Raw genomic sequence first — 24,715 nt, forward strand, 5'->3', positions numbered from 1 at the left:
CGGGTGAAACCCCGTCAGTGAAGCCATATAACAATACAGGTATCTTCATATCTATTACACGTACAAACTAGATATTGATGATCTCTTTATTCCTCCCCCCTCCTTTTGCTTTTTTCCCTTTTCTATGTTGAAAGTGACTCAAGTAGGCAAAATTATTGACTATCCATGCGAAAAGCCAAAGATTGATGAACTGGAGGGAAAATTACTAGTTGAATCATCTGAAAACCCAGGTATATCCACATCTATTACAAGTAAAAATTAGATATTGACAATCTCTTTATTTCTCCACCTCCTTTTGCTTTGCTTTTTCCCTTTCTCTGTTAAAAGTGACTCAAGTAGACAAGATTATTGACGATTCATGCGAAAAACCAATGAATGGTGAACTGGAGGGAGAACTAACAGCTGAATTATCTAACAAAACAGGTATATCCACATCTATTACACGTACAAATAAGATATTGACAATCTCTTTATTTCTCCCGCACCCTTCTTTTTCCTTTTTTCCTTTTCCTTGTTGAAATGACAATAGAAGACAGTAATTTTCCTTTACACGAAGTGACAAAGATTGATGAACTGGAGGGAAAATTACTAGTTGAATCATTTGATAACCCAGGTATGTCCACATCTATTACAAGTAAAAATGGGATATTGACAATCTCTTTATTTCTCCACCTCCTTTTGCTTTGCTTTTTCCCTTTCTTTGTTAAAAGTGACTCCAGTAGACAAAAAGATTGAATCTTCATACAGCGTTAACACGGATATAAAAAAGACAGTGGATCCATTTATTCAGACAGGTATTTTCCCATCTATTACACGTACAAATTAGATATTGATGATCTCTTTATCCCCGCCCTTTTCTCCTTTTCCTTGTTGAAAATGACACTAGAAGACAGTATTACCACTTTAAACAAAGAGCTGATGAATGTTAAAACGGAAGAAGAACTGTCAGATGAATCATCTAACAAAACAGGTATGACCACATTTATTACCCGTACAGATTAGATATTGATAATCTCTTTACTTGTTTAGAAATACTGGATAAAATGCCTGAGTATGATGAAGGTACGTGTAGTTTATAGCTGCTAAAGTTGCACCGTGACTAATTCCATCAACTTCAAAAAGATATTGGAAATAAGAGCTTATTCGGAAATATAGGTAGCCCCAATAATTCTGTGACAGACAAAGAGAGTTGGAAATATAGTAGCTCATGTGATGTTAGCCAAAGTAATGACAAAGCAGAGTTAAATGAAGTCTCAGTAGACATTCAGAAGGAATTTAATTTCAATATCGAAAGATACAAAACCATGAATGGCGAATGGAACTGTACTGTACTGTCAGAAGAAATATATCCAAAAGATGAACTTATCACTGAAGAGGACTGTTTCAAGTACGAAAATTATTTAAACACGGAAGCAGATATTTTACACCTAAACTTTAAAAATGCGATTGAAAAATTGAAAGAAGAGCTCAAAAAAAAAATGAAGACAAAGAAAAAGAAAATGAGGACATTGAAAAGGAAAAGAACAAAGCCGAGGAATTAACAAAAGAATCCAAAAAAACCTACGAGGAGCTTCAGAATCTTATAAACCAAGCAGACAACAATTTATTTATTCCTGAAAATGAAAAAGAGATACTCACTGCTTACAGCGAGATGAAAAAAGATATCGAGGAATGCCTTGGCGGACAAACTGAAGATATAGGAAATATGATTACAATAATTTTTAGCGAACTTATTTGCTGCGACTTTACTGGACTAGATACTATAGGAGAGTTATTTGAATCTTCTGGACACAAGAACTGGACACTTCAAGCAAGGAAACAGGCGGTTTGTTTTATGATTGAACCACAATTTGATAATGTCAAAACTGCAAAAACCGCTGAAAGTGTTGAGGATAATTCTCTCAAAAAATTTAATAAGATTATTGGCGCATTTCAAAAGAAGTACAATCGTCCATTTCTAGTAAAAAACGAAGATAAATTACATGACGCTATCAAGAAAGCAGATTTACTGTCCAAATACGCTGTAGCTGGGGAGCACTATTCTCTAAAAGAATGGACTTATGAAGGGTTAGAAGGTTTACAGCCAAAAAGTACAGAGTCCACACAAGTGAACGAAAGTATAAATAATGCGCCAACAGACAAGACTATCAAAGTTGAAGCTATTTCCCCAGTCAAAGTGTCTCCAGGGAAAAATCAAAATGAGCATCAAGGTGAGCATCAAGGTGAGAATCCGAATGAGAGCCAAAGTGAGACTCAAGGTGAGGCTCAAAAATACCCTTCTAAACAATTAAACGAAGACAAAGTAGTCATCGAAGTAGTCATCGAAGCCAGCAGAAAAAATCCAGTTGCAAAACATCTCCCCGGCCCCCCTCCTCCTCCTCATTCTTCAGCGACTCATGGGGGACAAAAGCGTGCTACTGATAACCAATTAATGCCAGTAGACAACAGAGGTGGAAAGGAGGACAAAAGTAAAAAAAAAGAAAAATCAAACAGTGTTAATCATAAGCTAGAAAATTATTCTGACAATGCGTCAAATCAGTTACAAAAGTCACTTAGTCAAGAAACCTCCAGTTCCGGAAGGCAAAAAACCACTGGTAGAGAAAAGGGCCAAGAAAAGCAAAAAGGTTTACTCGGCACTTTTAAATCATTCTTCTTTGGAAACGTTAGCCAATAAAATGTTTTAAGTTTTTCCAGAACTTTTTTTCTTCATAGATACATTGTTAGTTATAGGCTGAAATAATTAGCTGCACAGATTGATACCAGTAGTAAACTTGTTTATCGACAGCCGGAACCATAGTAAATCAAGGAGTGTGAAAATCCTTTGATTTGTGAAGATCTAATGAGTCCTCTTATTATTAAAATCGAACAAACAAAATTTTAAACCTAAAGCCGAAGTACAAGAAAATAGATAAAAATGGCTTTTTCTTTGATACTGTATTGAGCCTATTTCACCACTTTCACCAATTTCATCACTTTCACCAATTTCACCACTTCTACCAATTTCACAACCAATTTCACAACCGATTTCACAGCCTAATTTCACTGATTTGCTTGGATCCATTTACGATCTCAGATGACAGCAGAGCAGCCAAAATCTTTAGTAAATTGCTCAGTTCTTTGTTTCTTATTATTTGTTGAGGATATCATAGATATAATAATAAAGTTAATTGTCACATCACATTAAGGATGAATAATAATATAAAAGTTAATCATGAATCACACATTACCCCGCTTGTTCTCATCCTACCGTTGAAGTCTGTACACAGGGCACAACCCTGTGGCGAGTAAATATTTATTCTGCAAAAAACAATACAATCGAATGGGCCTGGACTATAGAATATTAATAGATCCTGAGCACAAATATTATTCTTGTCATTTGATGTTATAACTGTTGATCCCTCTGACTAATATTTATCTACTCAGTATGGAAGGGTTAAATTTAAAGACATGTTGATTATTTACTATCACCAGATTATTACATCATGATCCAATAAGGCGCTTAATATTCTCCCTAGAACTATCCCAGTTCTTTATATAAATATCCATAGTTTTTTCTCATAGACCATGAATACGTTTTTTAATTAATTTATTTTTTTCTTCCATAATAAAGTGGTATCCAAGTTCTAACAGTATCACTTTTGGTTTATTTTAAATTTTGTTCTCCATGCAAAACATTATTGTAGTTGTTGAAATATCGTCTTCATACAAGTCTTCAATACAACCAAATATTCTCTCGACTTTTCCACTTTGTTTAAATTGACGTTTCAAAGATGTAATAGTATTCAAACTAGTGTTCGAACTTTTCGAGCTTGCACCGATCTTGCGCCAGTTCGAACGAAGCTCGAACCGAGTTTTTGTACTCGAGCTTGCGCCACTTTTTTTGGGTTCGAGCGAGCTTCGATCGATGCTCGCTCGAAGCTCGCTCGGCTAAAATGTCGATAGTAGTCACTTTAAAGTTAAGGTCCTTGAAAGACTACAGATGGCATTTCCCCTTGATTATAATCTTATCTTCACTTTACCATTTTTTTTTATTTATGCTCTAATAATTCCAACTAAAATGCTTTGGACTTTTATTTAATTGTACAACCAACAAACACATTTACCATAGAAATGATACAGTGTTGCACACTATGCCCAACTAAGCCATATTTTTACAGCAACCATAGTAACATGACGTAGCAGAATTAATTTAAGCTTTCATGTTCGCAAATCCAAATGTATTATAAATATAGATGCAGTAATAGTTTGATTTAAGTATCCGAATTTGGTGTTAAGGCTGGTGAAAAAATAAGTTTTCTTTTTCTTTTTCCAACTTCTATTTCAATAAATAACAATTTTATTATCATAAATTTCTGTAATTAACATCACTTTGACGTGCACTTTGTGTAATAAAAAGGGCGAGCGAGTTCGAGCTATCGTATTTGCAACCGAGCCGAACTTAAGAAACTTCGAGCGAGCTCGAGCTGCAGAAAAATGCATCCGAGCGAGCTTCGACTGGAACACGATCGAAGCTCGCTCGAGAGTTTCGATCTTCATTCCGAACACTAATTCAAACTCAAGCTTGCTTCAGCTCCATTTTCCCACACTTGAGTTGCGATGTGCTTGAAAAGCTTTGACGCGGCCGCAACACTGGAATCTCTGTCTTGATTGCGGGAGCGATCTGCGATTGTCCATATTGTTCAAGGTCTTGTTCGAACATCATTAGTAAATTTAGACGAAAATCGATAACACAGGTAGGTGGACAATCGATCAAACTTGGATCTTAGTTGGCGTAACTAAGCATGTTCATCGAATGGATAAAGCAAATATTGGTGAGAAGATCTAATTCCATCAAGTCGCGTATTTGCTTTTGTCGTCATTTCAATTTCTTGAAGTTTGCATTTCTCAATAAAGATCCTTGTACTTCTACTTGGTATGAATCCATTTGAACTAGAGGCACCGACAACTACTGGCTGATTGCTTTCCAGGCGTATAGATGAAGTAATCAAAACGTTCATAGTTTTGGTTCCCAACACTGATTTCTTAGCATTATCATTGTCAATCAAGCATAATTCTACATTTTGGTATCTTGTATCAGTGTAAGGTAAAGAGGACTGGGGGATGTTTCCTTTTGTTGATGATGTCTTTTCATAGTGTGTATCCAGCGATGAGAGTCTTGAATCTATCTCTCCACCAAGAACAAGTAAAGACTTGCCTCCCTCCACAAAAACAGCCTCTTCCAATAAATGGGCACATGATTTAGCTGCCATTGGATTTAAAGTCCAGCTGTTGTTTAGCAAAAGTGCAGTCTGAGGATCCAACTCGATGTACGGACAGAAAAAGACCCCTTTGTCATTCATGATCACCCTTTTTGAGACTATTAAGTCAAATATTCATTAGTATCCAAAAAAAAAGAACGTTAAGCTTGCACTTGCCTTTATTCAACTCAACAGTGATTTCTTTGCAATGAAAGCGGTAGACATGAAGGTTTAAGATTTGTTTTGATGAAAGCAATCTTTCGCCAGTATATTCACAACCATTTACAGTGCAATCACAGCCATTTACAGTGCAATCACAGCCATTTACAGTGCAATCACAGCCATTTACAGTGCAATCACAGCCATTTACAGTGTAATCACAGCCATTTACAGTGCAATCACAGCCATTCACGGTTCGTGAGTTCCAAAACTCATGAACTCTCTGCCTAGGAGGTCGCCCTTTTATAGCAAAGACTAGCCGCAGCCGCAATATCACAATATTTCTTTTTCAATTTAGCTTCTTTTCAAATAAACAAGAGTCACTACTAAACAAACCTTTTTACGTGATTGGTTACTTTCATACGATAAAAGAAGTATGTCGAGGGAAAAGAAAAGAAGAAGAATAAAGTGTGTGAACCAGCTTTATGTATAGATAAACAAGCTTATGTCAGGATGATTTCATTTGTCTATTTTATCATCCATAATGTTTAAGCCTTTATTTAAAATAGAAACACTTGCAAAAACCTCCCAAGCAAGTCAGAGCTTGGTAATTGTCTATCTGCGTTCCAATAGTAGCTTGTAATGACAGTGAAGCAGATTTTATGGAAAACAGAAATCGATCATCCTATGAAGTTTAGATAATATGGCATGTAAATCGACGTGTAGACCATCGCGTGATTCTAAACAATACGTTTGAAAAAAAAAATACGGAGTTCTAGACATTTCCCAATCTTTCCCAATCTTGACAAACAAAAGAGCTTATAGAATTTAAAGATGAAGAAAAAAGAAAGTGGTCAGAAATCGGTTGTGAAATTGATGAAATTGGTGAAAGTGGTGAAAGTGGTGAAAGTGGTGAAATAGGCTGTGTACAGTCGACGAAAAAAGGTAGGCCCAAAAAAAAAAAAAATTGGTCAGTTTGAAATGAAAATGGGTCACTAAGACGAAAATGGATCATTGTTTTGAAAATGGGTCACCAATACAGAAATGTAATGAGGATTGGCCAAGTTCTCTCTTCTTTTTCTCTTCTTCAATTTTTTCATGTCGCTTAACATGAACGAAGAATACAATTTTGACAGTGAGACAGTACCTGTAATGATACAATCATATATGGACTGGGAAGAGACTGCAGCAGTAAATGCAGCACAAAAAGAAGCTAAGAGGAAGACCAAAACTCACTCCAAGGATCCCTCCCTTGATTTAGTGAAGAAGGAAAGGGAATCATACATTACCAAGAACAAAGCAAAGGTAGTCAATTTGATCAATTTGTTGCAAGAGTTTGAGAATATGTATCAGTGAAGCGAATAGAAAGGTAGGGCTCTCCAAGTCAACAGCTGCTCGTAAACTCAAGCAGTAGAATCAAATGACAAGCGAAATAGCTGAAAAAGGATTCTCTGATTCTATCGCAATCGAAGAAGGAAAGGGACGACCCACGATACTCAAAGACAAACATACTGTATTTATCTTTAAGCTGCTGGCTTATGAGCCAACATTGACAGTCGAAGCTGATACAAACCACCTGTCAAAAGAATTTAGAGATATACAGATCACTCCCCCCCCCAGATCAGTGGAGAATCACATGAAGAAGAAGTGTTGCCTAATCTACAAGCGTATCATTCCTAAATATTATGGCAGAAACACGGATGAAACTGTTGCCAAAAGACGAGATGCGGTAACATACTGGGTTAGCCAGAACATAGACTTTATGAATAAATATGTATTCTTGGGTGAGGCTGGCTTTAGTAGGAGTATGCATCGCTCATATGGATGGTCTGAGGCTGGAACACCTTGCAAAATTGATGTTCAAACGAAGGGAGCAAATATCAGCATATTGGGTGATATTTGTAAAAGTGGTTTAATCACATTATCCAGAAAAGAAGTTGTGCTTACTGATAGGAGTGGAACTCGAACTCGAACTGGTGAGAAATCTCAGGTCCCCAAGAGGAAGGGTACTACCAGCAGTGACTTTCTTGAATACATAGAGCAAGTCCTCACGACACTGGATGCGGCTAACATGAGCTACAAATATCTAGTTCTTGACAATGCATCCATTCACAAGGCTGCACTTATTGAAGATTGGGTTGGGCAACGTGGCTATGAACTTCTCTTTTTGCCACTTTATTATCCTTTTGTAAATCTGATCCAAGAGTTTTGGTCCAAGCTGAAAACTGTTGTAAATAACGATCCTTCTTCTGTCAGGCAGAATGAAAAAATCTCTGATCGTATTCACAACGCATCACTTCACATCAGCAGAGAAGATTGTGAGAATTGGATAAAGCATTCTTTGACGTTCTGGCAGAAATGTTTGAATTGTGAAAAAGGATTATAAGAAACAAAATAAAAAGCATACATTACATCTCTTTATTGGTGACCCATTTTCAAAACAATGTATCATTTTCGTCTTGGTGACCCATTTTCATATCAAACTAGCCAATTTTTTTTTATTGGGCCAACCTTTTTTCGTCGACAGTATCTCCTACCAAAAAACAAGAAAAGGACGCATAAATTTCCCTTAATCTGAGAATGACGATGGTCTTAGTAATTTAAGTATATCTTCTTATATTCAAAAGAAAATAACGAGACCCCATTTGACAAGACCAAAACTGGTTTTAGCTGTAGTAGGAATAGCACTAGAGTATTGGGTTCTCTGACAAGTAATTCTAAATATCCCGCTAAATATTTCAGGGCTCACAGGGCGACCAGTCGGGCAAGCAGTTTATTGCGATACGCGAAGGCTTCTTTCGATAAACAGTTGACATGCTTCTTTCGACGGAGACTGGCCAGCGTCCTGATTTACTTTCTTCTTATCCCCCCCCCCCTTTTTTTTTTAATTTTATCAAGATATTTTCACCATTGAAAAAATGGGAATCGCAGATTTTTTATTTAGAAGAACAGCGTCAAGACACATGTAACAGATGTTCTAACGACCAAAACGTTGTTCCACTTTAGAATATTTATATAGACATTTGGAGAATAAATCATAATTCAAACAGTGATAATTTGAGCAATTAGCAATTTCTGTGAGACGAATGTGCCAGGGAGGATAACCATCCAATGAAATGTAGTTATGTGGAAGTCCATCGTAAACAATCATGAGGTCCGGATCCGAGATCGTGTCCACTATTGAAAGTATTAGCCAACGCATCTTTTGTTTTATACACACACACACACAAAAAAAAAAATCTTACTGTGCATGTATTCATCCACTAGTCTCATGTCAATCTTATCATTGGGACTCGCTTTCATTGCAATTTCTTGTGTTACATGTCCCATGTGGGCTCGACCATTTTCACCTGATAATATTGAGAATTTAATAACTAGGGAAACACAACAAATTAATATTCTTCTTTTATAGCAATAACAATTATATAATACCGTACCAGGTCGTTTTTTCTCTTCAAGCGAAGATCTATTTATCCACTGATGTAACATTGCGGATTGCTGTTTGTACAAGTCAATCGCCATTGACTTCATTACACCTTTTTCAAAACATACTGTCAGTCCTTTCCCGTTCAGCTTTCATGGACAAATAAAGTCACTAACCTGATGCATCATACACAGACACTTCCTTGATACCAAATTCCCAAGCCCAACAGGTTGCGAAGGATATATTATACATTGTTCGTTCCCAATCCTCTAATGATCTGGTACTCAACAATTCGCGAGAGACATTGATAGTGAGGTGCTGAGGTATCTTTGTCAATTGTGCTTTATCAAGTTGAATGCGTTGATGGATATTTTGATCATTAAATCGAATAGATATATAAATGTTGTAAAGATATGTATGTAGTGTTTTGATAGCAATATATGAAATGTATGTAAAATGAAGAGCGTATAGGATCGATGTAAGGAAAACATCAAACACAGAATTACCTCCGCTTCCTTTTTCCTTTCTGTTTTTTATTTCTGTCTCTGATTCCAGTATCTTTTGTGGTATATCATTTGTTGAAAGTTGTAGTAAAGATGAACTGGTTTGTTCTTGTTCCAATATTTCTGTCAAGACGGTAGTCATTATTTTTTTTTTATTTTAAATAAAGAAAAAAAAGACAAAAAAAAGGGCCATAAAAAAAAATAATAAATAAAAGAGTTATAAATAAAACCTGGCTTTTAAAAAAAAGACCCATTAAAATCGAGACACACATGCCAGTCAATTTTTTTTTCTTTCACAGCTATCATCATCATCAAATGTTTCAGCTTTTATATTTAGCATATTTATGCCTTCTTGCTTCATCCAAATCAAATAAATAAACATGATGGCTAATAACGTAATCCAAATAGCGTACAAGATAAATATTGTAGTGCTTAGTCTTTTCACCTTCATGCCAAGAGGAATATTGATCAGTGCCAAAACCATCAAGATTTTACCAAACCAAATGTGAACACGATTATTCCAGGGACGACCGCTTGGTAAACAATCATTTTTTAATCTATATCGAAAGATACAGTGATTCGTGATACCCAATATGACTTGTATCCATGCACCAAATGTTAATACTGTGCCAATGCTCTATATATATATAGATTAAATACTCTGTATGATCACGTCCTAATTTTCTGTCCTTACCGAATGTGGTTTATAGATATTACTGGATCCCGCTACATAAAATGCCATTAGGGCAGATATTGTGAATGGCAAAAATGCTGCAGTGGCCATCGTAACCATATGTACTTTAATCCCCCAGGTCTTATTCTTCTTTCTTGCATACATACTTGCCCCAACAGCCATTGGTACCGCTACTAACCAAACAAATGCCATAAGCCCACCATGGGTTAACATAAGCGTATTTCTCAATTGTCTATCAATCATAAGATAACTTTTTTTTTAGGTAAAGAGAGAAGAGAGAAGAAAAAGAATGTGATGATATATACACATTTATTATTATGATATCAATTTGACTGCGTTTGTTAGTTTTCCCAGTGGTTCTTTCATTTCTTGAGGAATGTATTCTAACAATTTTTCAAAAAGTCGCGTTCTTTCTGCATACAAGGCATCTAAAGAAAAAAAAATGAATAACACAAATAGTCGTAACTTTGTGTGTATATTTTACCTTCCGATTTTACAATTTCGCTCATGAAGGAATCTTTGGCTACATCATCATCTTCCATTGTTTTTAACAAGCACAGGTTTGCGCACATTTGATGAAATTCATTGGATTCTGTTTCGTTATCATGGTTTACAACCGGTGCAACTTGTGTGCGTAAATAATCCAAAGCTGTCAATGTTTCTGAGCTCACATTATCATCGGTATGTTTGTCACATGCCTTGCTACATAACTCTCTTAACTTTTGCATACGAATCATGTAAAGACTACGACGAAGAATTGAAGCTGGATCTGGTTTTGTTAATTTCAGTTCCCAGAAATCATCTAAGCGTTTACTAGAGTCTAAATGGTCTCCAGGGTTTCCACCAAATATATATTGTGTCCTTGTAGTAGGATCATAAACCATTTGATGTGCAAACCTTGGGCAAGGCGCATGGCTCACATCACGATTTTCGTTCTGATAGATTTTTTGCCATTCATTGTTTTTAATTGAGTAGACCCAAAGCGCATTACGAACAATGTCGCAACCTGGATTGCGCATATATCCTGACAACACGTATAATTCTTGTAAATCCTCGTCAATTGTGGCTCTCTGGGTAAATCCTGCGTCAGGTCCGGCATCTTTACTATAATCCTGAGCTATCTCTGTCACTACATCCTCATCCACAGCGTACTGATAGAGATCAGACAAATAATCCTTTACACGCTGCCCTGCAAACACGTATAATAATCGATGACTTTGATCAAACAGCATGGAATGACCTACTCTTGATTTTAAAGGTACACAATTTTTAGGTTCTGATGTTTTCATATCATCGTTCCTACATCATAATTTTTTTTAAAAGATCTGAGCGGGCTATCCCAAAAAAGAATAATAAATAAAAATATAATCCATGTTTACTTTACCTTACTAGTTTCCATTGATTTAATTTGATGTTGTAAGAGTATAAGCCACTGTAATTTTGAATGTTTGTATCACCGTTTACAGTTCGTCCCCCAAAAACATACAAAGTTTCACCTTGTGGATCGACGCACATTTGATGATCAAAAATTAATTCAGGACCTCCTTCACGCTATTTTTTTTGTTTTTTTGTTTTTTGTTTTTGAAAGGTGAGTTTTACATTTATCAGTGATACCGATACTACATTGTGTCTCAACTTACCGCAGTATGGTCATTCAGTTTTATCCATTGGTCAAACTCGACATAATATCTATAGAAATCAGATTCCAGGGATTGCCCAACAGGAGATTCAACATATCTTCCTAGTACAAAGATGGATTTACTGGCGGGATCAAAACATATCTTGTGACATGACCGAGGAGTTGGACCACCTTGACTAATATAAAAGTACTGTTTAACAAAAAAAACAGGAGGACAATTGGATGATGCTAATTTACTTACAGTTGAGTATCCAGGCTCAACAGGTGCCATCTATTTTCATTGATATCAAAGCACCAAAAATCCGCTAAATCTCTTTTTCCGTTCCAACCGCCTAATACGTAAATCATCCTATCATCTACATCAATACACATCTGATGACCGCCTCTTGCACTTGGAGAATCATCGAGCTGAATCTGTTTCCAGAAAGGAGTGTATTTTGCAGATTCTGAATAAGGTTTATAAATATTACGTAAATGAGCTTGTTGTAGCACTGTTTCTGCTGCACTGAAATCTGCATCCATGACAAGATGTTTATGCAAATCAGATAATAATGGATGTTCTAGTTCTACGCCAGTCTTGTTCTTTAAAATATCGAATACATCCATCATGTTTTTTTGACGGAAGTATTTCAAACAAAGACGGGTTGTTTCCGTTTCTTTAAACTTTTGTATGCATGAGTGAGTCTATGCGCACATGATAGAAAAAAATAAAAGGAGACTTACATTTTCGTATTCTGAGCAAACGCGTTGGATCACGGATTCCTCATTAATTCCTCGAATTTCCACATACCATATACTATAATTAAAATTTGCACCGAACGCAGAAAGTGGTACGATTTTAACGTATTTCATAGGAAAAATCTAACATTGTTTTATTGTTATTGTGTTGTGTGAAAGACGTTCATGCATTATTTTTACCATGTTTTTTTGTTGGTTCTTTAAAGGAAATGATTCTGGCTCAGTATCATTTTTCAGGCCTATTGTGGTCGTTTCAGTGATATGATGTAAGAAGTATAATCTAACTTACCGCTGTGTAATATCTCAATCATATCGTCGTTCGGGTCCATACCACCATACACTTTGAACTCTTTTAGATTACACACATGACCCTTATGAAATTTACCGAAAGTGATTGATCCTAAATGATACTATTTTAAAAATTCCCGAACGTTGAAGGATACATTTGTAATTTTGAACTTACTTGCAACAACAGGTGTTTCAAACTTTATGGTGATATATTGTTCATGGTCATGTAGTCCACTTGACCATCTTGACGCTTGCTGTGTAGGCATATTGACAGATATATGTTGGGGATGATAAGAGCCGGAATGAGAAGAATAATCATGGATAGTGTAGTCAAGTACGACTTCTTTGGACATTGCCATCATGGAAGCCGAAGATATTTGTGAAGCACGAGTCATATGTTGACGGGTTAAGGCAGCAATTGTGGTATTATCTGTCTTTGTAGGCGATGTGGTGTAATAGATGTTATTTAGTCTGCTCTGTAAAGTACTATGCTGATTATATCGCTTATTATTTCCTTGTAATTGGTTGCGTGGAATAAAAGATAATGGATGATTTGGCAATAAGCTTTCTTTACTTGTGTCTTCGTTGCTGCTACTACTGTCACTATTAAACAAATCCATAATCTATTTTTTTAGTTTATTGTAAGAAAGAAAGAAAAAAGAATTATAATTATGAAATAGATGGAGAATTTATTACCACTCACTGAGGAATGCCATACTTCGATGCGTTTTAAATTATTGGGTTAAAAAGAGAAGGACCTCATTGAAGAAGGTGATACCAACAAATAGTTAATGTTCGGATCGTTTACCTTCTGTGAAAGGCCACCATCATCTGCAATCTCCTTTGAGAGACCAATTCTTTATACTTTGGTCATTTGTGTGACACTATCGGCATGCTTTGATGCCAATTAAAACTTTGTCGGTATCGGCAGCACATTGGATCACAAGCACTTTTTTCGATTTGATTTTCTCAACAAGAGAGAGCAATAATAGCTACCCAGTCAGCCTTAGTTTTTAAGAGCTCATTCCAAATCGAGTTGAACATAATAATGGCTCTCCTTCTACATAGTCAAATATTACATTTTATTATTCCTGTGGTAACACCACCGTCGTCTCACATTTGACCTGAATACTGTTTTGTTGCCTTCTTGGCGAGTTCCCCATAAACGGAGCGTGTTGAAATCAAGGCGATAGAGTTTCCCAAGCCAGGAGGAGGAATACGTTGTAAAAGTCTATTTAAATAGACTAAAAATTTGTTTATTAACGACGCGAATTTAGATCTGACCAACTAATTATTTAATTAAGCATTTGTTTATGGCTAGATAAAGAAAGCACAAGGACAAAGTAATTTTTCGGAAAGGACAATCATAATTTTTTTTTTTTTGGGTTACAAAAAAATTTGCCAGCCGCAGTGTACGAGGATATTGGATCCCCCTTTTTGTTTGACCACCATGTCAAAATGCCAATTATAGTATGTGTATGACAGACGAAAAAACATCAACATTGGGGTTAATGAGCAACGTCATCATGACTTTTTCGGTTCATTTAAAAGGTGTTTGTTTCACATTGATATTTCATTGTAGCAGCCAGATGATGATAATCCCGATTTAGACAACAAAATTCCACTTTTTATTCTTTTCCGGTTTTCTCCACCTTTTTTTTCCTCTTTCACATATAATATATGGATACAAGTGAAGAGCCTCGAAAGAAACGAGCCAAGATTGTAAGCGCATGCAGCGAATGTCGACGAAAAAAAACAAAATGCAATGGAGAACAGCCATGTCGTAGCTGTGAAAAGTCAGCCGTCGAGTGCATTTATCCAAGTGCTACGGTAGAAGATAACAAAAGAGGAGGAAAACAAGCCTTGGAAGCTATCGAAGATAGACTGAAAACAATTGAAGACATGCTCAAAGCTATTCTTGAAACGATGCCCGCTAGCGATAGGCGATTACCTTCTATTCATAATTTGTCCGCTAATTTACTTGATACCAATAGACAGTTACCACCACTTAAACCTGATCCATTGGACAAATTAAAAAAAAGAAAGAGATAATTTTTTGTTTCATATCTTTTTTGAACAATAAAAAATAAACCTACCCATTTAATTGGAAGAGAGCCTTTTTTTCTGTCGTTACACACAAATGTAAGACATTCGTTGATTGTGACCTGTTATTTGGAAAGTCACTTTTTTTCTACTGATATTTAACAATGGCTGAAGAAAAAACTCATAGAAATCTTTTTAAGGATCTTTATTCATTCATATACATTTCTAAAGATGCCCACTACTGTTGATCATAAAGAAGGTAATTAATTTAAACACATAGTCTCACTAAGATAGAATACTCACACCTAGTTCTTTTGTAGCTCGTCCCGAGAAGAAGGAGAGAAAGGAGAAGAAGGAGAAGAAGGAAAAGTCTTCTCGCAAGAGAGAAAGAGAAGAGAAGACAGTTACCGAGGAAGCTACTGTTACTGAAGAAGTTGTCGTTGAAGAAGTTACTAAGGAAGTCGTTGAGATCTCTACTCCCTCTTTTGCTGAAACTGCTGAAGCCGCCAACAAGAAGCGTAAGATCATTGAAGAGATTGACATGACCGGTAAGGACATTCCTGAGAACTTGCGTCTCGCCAATTTCCGTATCTCTCAAGGTACCATTGACAACTTGGAGGCCAAGGGTATCAAGTCCCTTTTCGAGATTCAAGCTGCCACCTTCGATCTTATCTTCAACGGTAATGATGTTTTAGCCCGTGCTCGTACTGGTACTGGTAAAACTCTTGCCTTTGCTTTGCCCGTCATTGAAAAGTTGGCCCTCGATACCGAATATAAGGAACGTCGTGGTAGATCTCCCCGTGTGCTCGTTCTCTGTCCCACTCGTGATTTAGCCAAGCAAGTCTGTGGTGATTTCGAACAATTATCCGGTAACAGACTCAAGACCTTACCTGTTTATGGTGGTGTTCCTTACAATGAGCAAACCTCCGTCTTCCGTGATGGTGTCGATGTTGTCGTTGGTACTCCCGGTCGTATTCTCGATCATATCAAGTTCGGTAACATGAAGTTGCAAGACCTCAAGTTCATTATTCTTGATGAAGCTGATGAAATGTTGGATGCTCGTGGTTTCGAGGAAGATATGTTCAACTTGTTATCTTCTATTCAAGAACAAAAGGCTACCCGTGATTATCAAACTTTGTTGTTCTCTGCTACTGTCCCTGAATCTGTCATGGAGACTATCAAGCGTTTCCTCAAGGAAGATTATGAACGTATCGATTTAATCGGTAATGCCAAGAACAGAACCAATACCAACATTCGTCATATTGCTATGCCTTCTTCTTACCATACCCGTGCTGATATCATTGGTGATGTCGTTAATGTTTACGGTCGTAGTGGTTTGACTGTTATTTTTTGTGCCACTAAAGCCGATGCCAATGAATTGGGTGCCCATGACAAAATTAAGCAAGATGCCGCTGTTTTACATGGTGATATTGCCCAATCCTCTCGTGAATCTACCATGAAGGCTTTCCGTGAAGGTAAATACAAGTGTATTGTCTGTACCGATGTCCTTGCTCGTGGTTTAGATATTCCCCAAGTTGATTTGGTCATCAACTGTCAACCTCCTAAGGACCCTGAGTCTTATGTCCATCGTTCTGGTCGTACTGGTCGTGCTGGTCGCTCCGGTGTCTGTGTTACTTTCTTCAAGCCTATGGAAGAAGGTCTCTTGTCCTATATCTCTAAGCGTACCGGTGTTCAATTCGAACAATTATCCGCTCCCCGTCCTGAAGATATTATTGAAGCCACTACCGATGATGCTTTCAAGTCTATCGATTCAGTCAAGCCCGAAGTTTTGCCTTTCTTTGCCGAATCTGCCAGACAATTGATCGCTAAGCATGGTGCTGAAAACTCTGTTGCTGCCGCTCTTGCTTTCATGACTGGTTATCATCAAGGTGTTCCCTCTCGTTCTCTTTTGACCTCTCAAGAAGGACAAACTACCCTCATGATGCAATTATCTTACACTATCCAACATCCCGGTTATGTTCGTAACATCTTGACTCGTGAATACTCCGAAATTGGTTACGATGAAGTTAAGAGCATGCGTATGACTCAAGACTCCATGGGTGTTGTCTTTGATATCAACTGTGATAAGGTCGAGATTAAGGAAGACGGCAGTATTCTTTTAGCCGGTAAGCCTTGGACTACTCAAAACATCACTCTTAGTGCTCCCACAACTTTGCCTGCTCTTCAAGAACGTGAAAACAGAGGTGGTCGTAGCGCTTATAGCGGTGGTGGAGGCTATGGCGGTGGTCGTGGCGGTGGACGCGGCGGTTATGGTGGAGGCTATGGCGGTGGCCGTGGCGGTGGAGGAGGCGGTTACGGTGGAGGCCGTGGCGGTGGAGGAGGAGGATATGGTGGAGGCCGTGGCGGTGGAGGAGGAGGTCGCGGTGGTGGAAGAGGTGGTTACGGTGGTGGACGTGGTGGTTATTAAATCATGTCACCTACTCGTTTTTTCTCTCTTCTTTTCCCCTTATGATCTTCTAATTTTATTTTTTCAAAACGTGCATCCACTCATCTATTTAGCATTCAATACCTATCACACCTTTTTTTTATTATAAATTTAATTAGCAGTTATGAAATTCCCAAAAAAAAACTCCCAATAGAAATAAAAAAAATTGACTTTTTTTTATAAAATATCATCGTTATTTTCATCTTTTTTTTTTTCGATTTCAGATTTTTTTAAAAATGATATCAGTAAAAGGTCCCCTTAATCCTGTCAAAATTTAAACGCTTCAAGTTTGATATGTTTAATTTAAGAATATATGTTTTTATTTGCAAATCAATGCTTTGTGTTCCCATCTTTTGCTTCTATCACAGCCTCACACCGAGAGGTCATACTTCTGATCAATTTCTCTTAAAATGTCTATGGTACATCATACCACTTATCACGAAGAGCTGCTTCTAAATGTTTCCTATTTTTTATTTGGTATCTGCGGCCCTCCATGCGTCTCTCCAAGTAAGCCCAGACAAACTCGATTGGATTGATGTCTGGGCTTTGGGCAGGCCAAAAATCAAACCTGTCAACACTACATCTCGCCTTGTGCCAGCTTGCATAGCTGCCAGTATGTCATGAAGCGGCATCTTCTGGTGAATAAAGTCCTTGGATGTTTCTTTGGTGACATTTTCAAGCCAGGGAAAAAAGTGATTAGACAAACAGTCGATATAGGCTTCTTGATTTATTATGCCTTTTAACGATAACAAGAGGTCCTCATCCTCCAAATCTTACTAAACCGTTTTTTAAGTTTACAGTCTTCTAACAAGGTTTGGGTGATGCCTTGCCCCTTCTTTCCTGACCACTCGGACCCTTCCATCACTACCTTGGACGTTGAACTTGGACTCATTCGACCAAATAACGTCTCCCAATTGTTCTGGGGTCCAATTCACTTTATCTTTGTCCCAAGTGGGTCTTCTTTGCATGTGTCAAGGCATCAATTTTGGTACATAAGTTGGGGAGTAAGAACCAAACCCGTTGATAGTCGTATACTTGCTCAAAATCCGTCTATGCATGTTGATTCCTACGGTCTTCAATTTCTCTTTGTGGGTTACAAATGGCACAAAGGGTTCTTCCCTAAAGCTGCATACATCTGTACGTTAGTCTTTTTCAGACAACTTAATTTGCTTTTATTTACGTGTCTCTGCAATACGGGTACCAGTTTCCTTCCAACGATTGACGCAATCGACGATCGTTGATCTAGGTATGGACATGGCGCATTGAATGTCCGCGATCCCACATGTGTTACCATCGAGTTGTATACGACGCTTGGGAGTGTTTTCGGTAATGTCTATTAAGAGCATGGTTGGTTGTATTATAAAAGGGGGAGAAAAACGGTTATTTTTCGACGTCTTCAACAAAAACCCTAAAATAGAAATCACGGTGACCATATCATCAAGCCGTTTGTTTTCTTTGTGATTTATCTGTAGTAAGCGTCTCTGTGAATGTATTGAAATTAAAAATCTAACAATAAATCGAGAGAAGCTGATTGACTTGCTTACTAATACAACAAAAGATCGCTTTATACTTTCGAATAATTACCAGCCACACAAAGCAGCTAACAAATTCAGGCTGTCGGTTAATTATTTCAATCGTGGTAAAACTATATACCCAGAAAGTAGCGTAAAATCCACCTTGCCTCTCGTAAAAGTGGTTTATAGAAGAACTATAAAACGGGGCGGGGTATGATGCCATAATTGCATATTAAACCAACATCATTGGAATCTATCTTTTGGAAAACCACGCTGTGGTTCCTGTAAAAGCGACCAGGACAAGAAATAATCGAAATCTTGACAGCCTAATGTTTGTGATGTGTGTTTCACAAAAAAATATGATGTCATTTTGTCAGTTAACATTGCATGAAACACAGCACAGTATCAACATCAATCGTTAGCCATCTTTTGCGAAGGGTAATATCGGTCAGAACACAGATGTTTGGCGGGATAAGAATGTATTTGCAATGCTAATCTCATTTCTTTAAATTGTAATTTTAATGTGGGGTCTGGCTCCTACCCTATCTTTCCCGATAGCAAGTTTATCAATGCGTTTACATTGACCTCTAGTTCTAATATCTATTGCAATAAATATTCTAAATTTACGTGTTGATTTCAATTTATTCGGTTTTCTGACATAGAGATTCTATGTAAACCTTGTTATCACATTTGACATTAAAAAATTATGATTCATATTTTTTTAATTAACGTATTATACCTCTACAGGCGGCTGTCGCGTCTAGGCGATTTGACGATAAAGATAAAAATTGTGCATATTAGCGCTGTTTCACAAAAAAAAGTTGTAATGATAATAGATTATGGCATTAACTTTACCCTGTCTTGACAATGCTTGATGTATACATATCCTTAACATCAAGGTTACATATGAGACATATGTGCGTCTCAATGTTGCCTTCAAGATTTGTTATAATATATTATATAGCAGTTCATACATTGTACGTGATATCATTCCGAACTTTGTCTCCCTCGGTCTTCCTAGCGGCTAACTCAATAAGGTTCCTGGTATCCACAGCGCTATTTTTTGTTAATATGCACCCGGTTTGTACCATTGTAAGTCAACTGAAACACGCTTCCATTTTGACTTTACGATTAAATCTCAAGCTTTTATGGTACAATACATAGATACTTTGAAGTATAGCTTTTGCTGCACATATGTATACAGGACATACCCATCTCACCCTTCAGTTTGTTCCAGGCAATTATGGACCTATATTTTTACATTATCCGATAAGCTTCATTTATTTTTTTCGGACACAGATCTGTCGGTTTATAATTCCGATCATGAAAGAAGAAGAAAAAAATGACACTCATACCCGTCACTTTCTATACACCCGTCACTCATGGTCTTTCACCCGTCACTATTCTTCTATGGTTTTCCAGCACGCAAACCTTTGTTATTTACCTAATGAAGGTAAGACTTCCATTTATTTTTTGTGGATTGATTGAATACGTGACAGTACAACGAATATTTATTGAATTTACATTTATGTCATTATTTTGAAGGCTTGAAAATCGATCCATTGTAGGCTGTAGAAAATTGGAAAAAATTGATTAGAAATCAACTTTTCCTTCCCCTAGATCTGTCATTAAAATTAAAAAATTTGACAGGATATAAAAGAAGACCATAATTCAATCTATTTTTTCTTTTTTTTTTTCATAATAAATTATATCAATTAAAAATGTCATCTGAAAATACTTTCCACGGCTGGGCCATTACTGCTAAAGGTACTTGTTAACAAAAATAAATGGTCAATGTTTTATATATTAATTGAGCTTTTTTTTTACAGACAAACCTTTGGAATGGATCGAGTTACCTTTAAAGAACTTTGACCAAGACAGTGTTGATATGAAGGTCAGCCATTGTGGTGTCTGTGGCTCTGATATCCATACTCAAGAAGAAGATTGGGGTAAGACTGATTTCCCCTGTGTTACTGGCCATGAAATTGTCGGTGAATGTACACGTGTAGGTGAAAACGTCAAGCATATTAAGGTCGGTGATCGTATTGGTGTCGGTGCTCAATCTGGCTCTTGTGGTGAGTGTAAGGAATGTAAGAGAGGTGATGAAAACATCTGTCAAGGCCGTTGTACCTATACCTATAACAGCCGTTACCCTAACGGTGATAAGTCTTTCGGTGGTTATGCTGACAAGTGGAGAGGTCACCAACGTTTCGTTTTCAAGATCCCCGATAATATGACCAACGAAGTTGCTGCCACTTTCTTCTGTGCTGGTGTTACCACTTACTCCCCCTTCAAGCGTTACGGTGTCAATGCATCCAGCAAGGTTGGTGTTATCGGTATTGGTGGTCTTGGTCACTTTGCTGTTCAATGGGCTAAGGCCATGGGTGCCGAAGTTGTTGCTCTTTCCAGCTCAGACAGAAAGCGCGATGATGCCATGGAACTTGGCTGTGATTCATATGTTGTTACCAGCAAGCCTGAACAAGTTGAACCCCACAAGGGTACATTCACTCATATTCTTGCTACCCATATCAGTGAGGACTTTAACTGGGGGATGTACTTCAATTTGATCGATACCAACGGTTACTTCATCATGGTTGCACTTCCTGAAGCTCCTCTTTCCGGTATTCCTTCCATGATCTTGGCCAGTCGTCAAATTGCTCTTGTAGGTTCAATGATTGGTTCTCCTGCTATGATTGAGGATATGTTAAACTTTGCCGCTGAACATGATGTTAAGCCTTGGTTGAACAAGTATTCCATGAAGGACTGTAACGAAGCCATCCAAGCCTTTAAGGACGGAAAGCCCAGATACAGAATCATCTTGGAAAACTAATTTGTACACCTTCATTTCCCCTTGTATATCCACATATTTTATAGAACTCGCAATAAATGTATTTTCAAATTTTCATTATTTACGTTTTTTTTTTAACTCAATCAGTTGGTATCGGCTGTAACCAACAAAAAAAACGCCCTTTGTGTTTGAAACAGTAAGCGACTGTGTTCTAAATAGACTTCCGCGATAATTGCAATGATAATGCTGTTAGAATGGAGACCTTTTTTATAGCTTATCATAAATTTATGACATGTCGGACATTCTTATACGAGAGCTTAATTAGTGATGTATACATATTACAGCACCTTACTTTTGCTAAGTTTTATAGCTAGTTAAAATTCATGGGTATATTGTTATTATCTAATTTGCCAATTCAATCAACAAATATTTGGAAGAAAATAAATAGTCTTCACTTTTGTCCTTTTCTCACTTTCTCATTGGTATACTAATGTCTAACGAGGAGAACACAAAAAACCCATCGGAAACGTGCAAAGAAAATGAACGCGTTATCAAACTCAATGTCGGTGGTACGTCTTTTAGCACGGCGTTTAGCACTTTAAAACCATCAAAATATTTTGAGCAGCTGCTCAATAGCAATAATGTTGAAGCACTTGAAAATGGAGAGGTTTACATTGATCGAGATGGAGAACTGTTTGGCATTATCTTGGAGTATTTAAGAAGTTACAAAATTCATGACACTGGTGATTTGTATGAGCTAAAATGCGAAGCACAGTTTTACCAATTAGATTCTCTGGTTTGTTTGCTCGATAAGATGTTGCAAAAAAAATGTGACAGTAAGAAAAAAGAATTCAAGTTGGTTACCTTGGACGAGTTGGCATATGAAGTGTGTTTGTCTGGATTCAACAGCAAAAATGTGACTGAAACACTATCCAGCCGATATGAGTTTGTATCTGTTGTAACATTCTGTTGTAAAAAATGGAATTGTAAAACTCATGGTAGTTATCCAACCTGCCATATGTCCAGAAAGAGTTGTTTTTCAAGCAATTTCTACTGGGAGCGAGGTGACCAAAGGCAGCTACTTCTCGTATCTAAAATTCCCCAGTAAGCATTTTCGGACGGTTTTAATTCTATTTTAATCACATGTTTACAATAAACTAATACTTAAGCAATGTGGCGATAAATCAAATCAACTTACATAATGTTGATGTAATCATGTGTCCTTTCAATTTACATGTATATTAATTGAAGAGCAATTCCCGCTGTTTTATCTTATTTCTTGACCCTAAATGAAAACAATTAGTGTACTTAAGCTTAACGTTGGAGGAAAGAACTTCTATACTAAACGCGAAATGCTAAAGGATCTCCCCTACTTTCAAAATTTGGTGGGCCAACCGTATGAAAGTACGGGCTTTTCGGAAAATGGAAGATCTGAAATCTTCATAGATCGTAGCGGGGATATGTTCAGGCATATTTTACAATATATACGTACCAAAACAGTTTTTACCAATAACAAGAATATTCTAAACAAGCTAAAGGTTGAAGCCGAGTATTACGGACTGGAAAATTTAATCGAGGATATTAACGAGAAAGAAAAGCAAATCGAGAATAATAAGGACGAGTTTTTATTTCTTGACGAGGAAGAAATTATAAAACTTTACATGGATTCTCTTGAAACATCGCCAGCCATTAATCAGAATGAAGCTCGCAAATCATCTCAAGTAATTGCATCAATGAACATAATAGAAAATCGAGATGTCTGTTTACAATGTGAAAAAAACTTCATAACATTTGAAAAATGTGAACATTTAAATAAAAAGTGTGTCGAAGTGGCTTCGAAGAGAACAATTGTTCGCAGATACGACACCACTTTTACAGCTGATCCTAATTGATCGAGCTAAATAAAGTTATTAAAATTTTACCACGTTGATGATTTAATCAGTATTTATAAAAGTGAGAGCAGTATGTCATTTATGATATAAGCACCATCTTAGTTGGTCTTTATTAATAATGATTACGACATTTTGATTATTTTAAATGTGTGTCTGTTCGGAAGGCCTTCCTTTGCATTTTTTTTTTAATGTAAACAAATACGTAAAAGCGCCACTGCATGCACAGGAATTAACAATTACTGTGGAAGTGATGTCTTTATTTAGCAACGTAGATTTGGCGCAGTGAAAAAAAAAATGTTTCGAATGAGCTGTTAAGCGACCTTATCAATTAAGGAGTGTTCAGATCACAACATTTTGTAAATCCAGCCTGTCTTCATTTCTTAACAACTATTTTCTTTTTGGCATTTGCTGTTTTCTACTTAATCTCGAATGCATGCAGCTATTTTAATTTCAAAATAAAAAGTATACTATAGGCCAAACACACATGAATTATCAAAATTTACCTTGTATGCAAAATGCTGATCCTGTTATGATTAAATCTTTTCTACAAAACAGGGAGAAACAAAACTTTTTTAGCTTTTTTCTCCCCTATTTAGTTGCTTGCATAAAAGACACATTCGGATTTATCCTTGGTATCAAATGATGTCCATAGATGTATATATAAAAAGGCCTGTTTTATTGCCTCCTTTTTGCTGTTTATTCTCTGAACATATTTTTTTTTTAATTTGTCCTATTATAAATGCGATTTAGTATCATAACGCTTTGTTTGGTTTTCATCTTGATGGTGACAACGTATTGTGTCAATGCTTATAATGTTATAAAAAATACTAGAAGAGAGGCCAAAGTTGACAAGAATGATGTGGGTATAAATGCTGACTCTAATCATGCTGGATCAAAACGAAGTATGGGTGAAGATAAAACCAGTGCCTCAAAACAAGTCAAAGTTGAATTATCACGAAGGGAATTTTTAGATCGTAGAAAGCAAGGTCATGCTGTGCATGAGCGTATTACAAATATCGTTTCCGCTGAAAGTGAAGATGTCCGTATTGTCGAATAAATAATTATACATATACCATAAAATAAAAGCTCATCTAGTTGGTCTAAATTAAATGATACTCCAGATACTATGTAGAATTCACAGAAATAAATCAATATGTATAAAAATTTGTCAAATTCGGACCTACGATTATCATAGTTATACTGTATCCTATGACAAAAATAGTATTATAAATAACGAATAAAGTCTACACCTCCCACTTTTCTCCGGCCATATACAATGTTCTAAAACCATCTTGAGAAATACGAACCAAAAAATATCTACACGCACCACAAATTTCAGTAGAAAATAAA

The 24,715-nt window shown here is 36.7% G+C and overlaps 12 protein-coding genes across 12 annotated transcripts; 7 read left to right on the forward strand and 5 right to left on the reverse strand.

The window, feature by feature from the left end:
- Nucleotides 1-124: 124 nt before the first annotated feature.
- On the forward strand, nucleotides 125-2,712 carry EV154DRAFT_534033 (uncharacterized protein; the record flags this gene model as incomplete). The annotated part of the gene is made up of 7 exons (XM_051604007.1): nucleotides 125-230; nucleotides 328-423; nucleotides 530-613; nucleotides 711-794; nucleotides 887-970; nucleotides 1,123-1,387; nucleotides 1,462-2,712. The coding sequence occupies 7 exons, from the start codon at nucleotides 125-127 to the stop codon at nucleotides 2,672-2,674; spliced, it is 1,932 nt and encodes a 643-aa protein (XP_051450036.1). The 3' UTR covers nucleotides 2,675-2,712.
- A 1,762-nt stretch (nucleotides 2,713-4,474) lies between these two features.
- Nucleotides 4,475-5,258, reverse strand: EV154DRAFT_534040 (uncharacterized protein). The gene has a single exon (XM_051604008.1). The coding sequence runs from the start codon at nucleotides 5,247-5,249 to the stop codon at nucleotides 4,776-4,778; it is 474 nt and encodes a 157-aa protein (XP_051450037.1). The 5' UTR covers nucleotides 5,250-5,258; the 3' UTR covers nucleotides 4,475-4,775.
- A 1,558-nt stretch (nucleotides 5,259-6,816) lies between these two features.
- Nucleotides 6,817-7,005, forward strand: EV154DRAFT_385446 (uncharacterized protein; the record flags this gene model as incomplete). The annotated part of the gene is made up of 1 exon (XM_051595036.1): nucleotides 6,817-7,005. A coding segment is annotated over one exon (189 nt), but the record flags the coding sequence as incomplete, so codon positions are not given.
- A 1,368-nt stretch (nucleotides 7,006-8,373) lies between these two features.
- Nucleotides 8,374-8,918, reverse strand: EV154DRAFT_433126 (uncharacterized protein; the record flags this gene model as incomplete). Its single annotated transcript, XM_051596716.1, has 3 exons — nucleotides 8,374-8,573; nucleotides 8,642-8,770; nucleotides 8,834-8,918. 3 exons carry the CDS (start codon nucleotides 8,916-8,918, stop codon nucleotides 8,374-8,376), a joined length of 414 nt encoding a protein of 137 aa, XP_051450039.1.
- EV154DRAFT_534047 (uncharacterized protein) lies at nucleotides 8,797-9,558 on the reverse strand. Its single transcript, XM_051604009.1, has one exon. The coding sequence runs from the start codon at nucleotides 9,463-9,465 to the stop codon at nucleotides 8,992-8,994; it is 474 nt and encodes a 157-aa protein (XP_051450040.1). The 5' UTR covers nucleotides 9,466-9,558; the 3' UTR covers nucleotides 8,797-8,991.
- Nucleotides 9,559-9,600: 42 nt separating this feature from the next.
- Nucleotides 9,601-10,260, reverse strand: EV154DRAFT_608308 (uncharacterized protein; the record flags this gene model as incomplete). The annotated part of the gene is made up of 2 exons (XM_051607675.1): nucleotides 9,601-9,960; nucleotides 10,018-10,260. The coding sequence occupies 2 exons, from the start codon at nucleotides 10,258-10,260 to the stop codon at nucleotides 9,601-9,603; spliced, it is 603 nt and encodes a 200-aa protein (XP_051450041.1).
- Nucleotides 10,261-10,341: 81 nt separating this feature from the next.
- On the reverse strand, nucleotides 10,342-13,017 carry EV154DRAFT_585490 (Muskelin N-terminus-domain-containing protein; the record flags this gene model as incomplete). Its single annotated transcript, XM_051606762.1, has 9 exons — nucleotides 10,342-10,445; nucleotides 10,502-11,316; nucleotides 11,402-11,568; nucleotides 11,658-11,832; nucleotides 11,898-12,319; nucleotides 12,380-12,517; nucleotides 12,575-12,633; nucleotides 12,684-12,794; nucleotides 12,858-13,017. Coding segments are annotated over 9 exons (2,151 nt in total), but the record flags the coding sequence as incomplete, so codon positions are not given.
- Nucleotides 13,018-14,377: 1,360 nt separating this feature from the next.
- Nucleotides 14,378-14,656, forward strand: EV154DRAFT_387636 (uncharacterized protein; the record flags this gene model as incomplete). Its single annotated transcript, XM_051595063.1, has 1 exon — nucleotides 14,378-14,656. A coding segment is annotated over one exon (279 nt), but the record flags the coding sequence as incomplete, so codon positions are not given.
- A 272-nt stretch (nucleotides 14,657-14,928) lies between these two features.
- Nucleotides 14,929-17,153, forward strand: EV154DRAFT_608311 (P-loop containing nucleoside triphosphate hydrolase protein; the record flags this gene model as incomplete). The annotated part of the gene is made up of 2 exons (XM_051607676.1): nucleotides 14,929-14,984; nucleotides 15,046-17,153. The coding sequence occupies exons 1-2, from the start codon at nucleotides 14,957-14,959 to the stop codon at nucleotides 17,151-17,153; spliced, it is 2,136 nt and encodes a 711-aa protein (XP_051450044.1). The 5' UTR covers nucleotides 14,929-14,956.
- A 3,241-nt stretch (nucleotides 17,154-20,394) lies between these two features.
- Nucleotides 20,395-21,592, forward strand: EV154DRAFT_608312 (chaperonin 10-like protein). Its single transcript, XM_051607677.1, has 2 exons — nucleotides 20,395-20,452; nucleotides 20,515-21,592. Exons 1-2 carry the CDS (start codon nucleotides 20,407-20,409, stop codon nucleotides 21,513-21,515), a joined length of 1,047 nt encoding a protein of 348 aa, XP_051450045.1. The 5' UTR covers nucleotides 20,395-20,406; the 3' UTR covers nucleotides 21,516-21,592.
- A 364-nt stretch (nucleotides 21,593-21,956) lies between these two features.
- EV154DRAFT_585515 (BTB/POZ protein) lies at nucleotides 21,957-23,365 on the forward strand (the record flags this gene model as incomplete). The annotated part of the gene is made up of 2 exons (XM_051606763.1): nucleotides 21,957-22,577; nucleotides 22,777-23,365. Exons 1-2 carry the CDS (start codon nucleotides 21,964-21,966, stop codon nucleotides 23,363-23,365), a joined length of 1,203 nt encoding a protein of 400 aa, XP_051450046.1. The 5' UTR covers nucleotides 21,957-21,963.
- Nucleotides 23,366-24,070: 705 nt separating this feature from the next.
- EV154DRAFT_534052 (uncharacterized protein) lies at nucleotides 24,071-24,557 on the forward strand. The gene has a single exon (XM_051604010.1). It carries the CDS (start codon nucleotides 24,105-24,107, stop codon nucleotides 24,420-24,422), a length of 318 nt encoding a protein of 105 aa, XP_051450047.1. The 5' UTR covers nucleotides 24,071-24,104; the 3' UTR covers nucleotides 24,423-24,557.
- The last annotated feature ends 158 nt before the right edge of the window (nucleotides 24,558-24,715 follow it).

Source organism: Mucor mucedo, assembly GCF_025094135.1.
Source record: "Mucor mucedo strain NRRL 3635 chromosome Unknown EV154scaffold_308, whole genome shotgun sequence".
Lineage (NCBI taxonomy): Eukaryota > Fungi > Mucoromycota > Mucoromycetes > Mucorales > Mucoraceae > Mucor > Mucor mucedo.

Bases quoted from the DNA above. Each gene is read 5' to 3' on its own strand.
- EV154DRAFT_534040 (XM_051604008.1), bottom strand. From the start codon at position 5,249: ATGGCAGCTAAATCATGTGCCCATTTATTGGAAGAGGCTGTTTTTGTG.
- EV154DRAFT_534047 (XM_051604009.1), bottom strand. From the start codon at position 9,465: ATGACTACCGTCTTGACAGAAATATTGGAACAAGAACAAACCAGTTCA.
- EV154DRAFT_608312 (XM_051607677.1), top strand. From the start codon at position 20,407: ATGTCATCTGAAAATACTTTCCACGGCTGGGCCATTACTGCTAAAG. The intron at 20,453-20,514 runs GTACTTGTTAAC...TTTTTTTTACAG, and splicing joins CTGGGCCATTACTGCTAAAG to ACAAACCTTTGGAATGGATC.
- EV154DRAFT_534052 (XM_051604010.1), top strand. From the start codon at position 24,105: ATGCGATTTAGTATCATAACGCTTTGTTTGGTTTTCATCTTGATGGTG.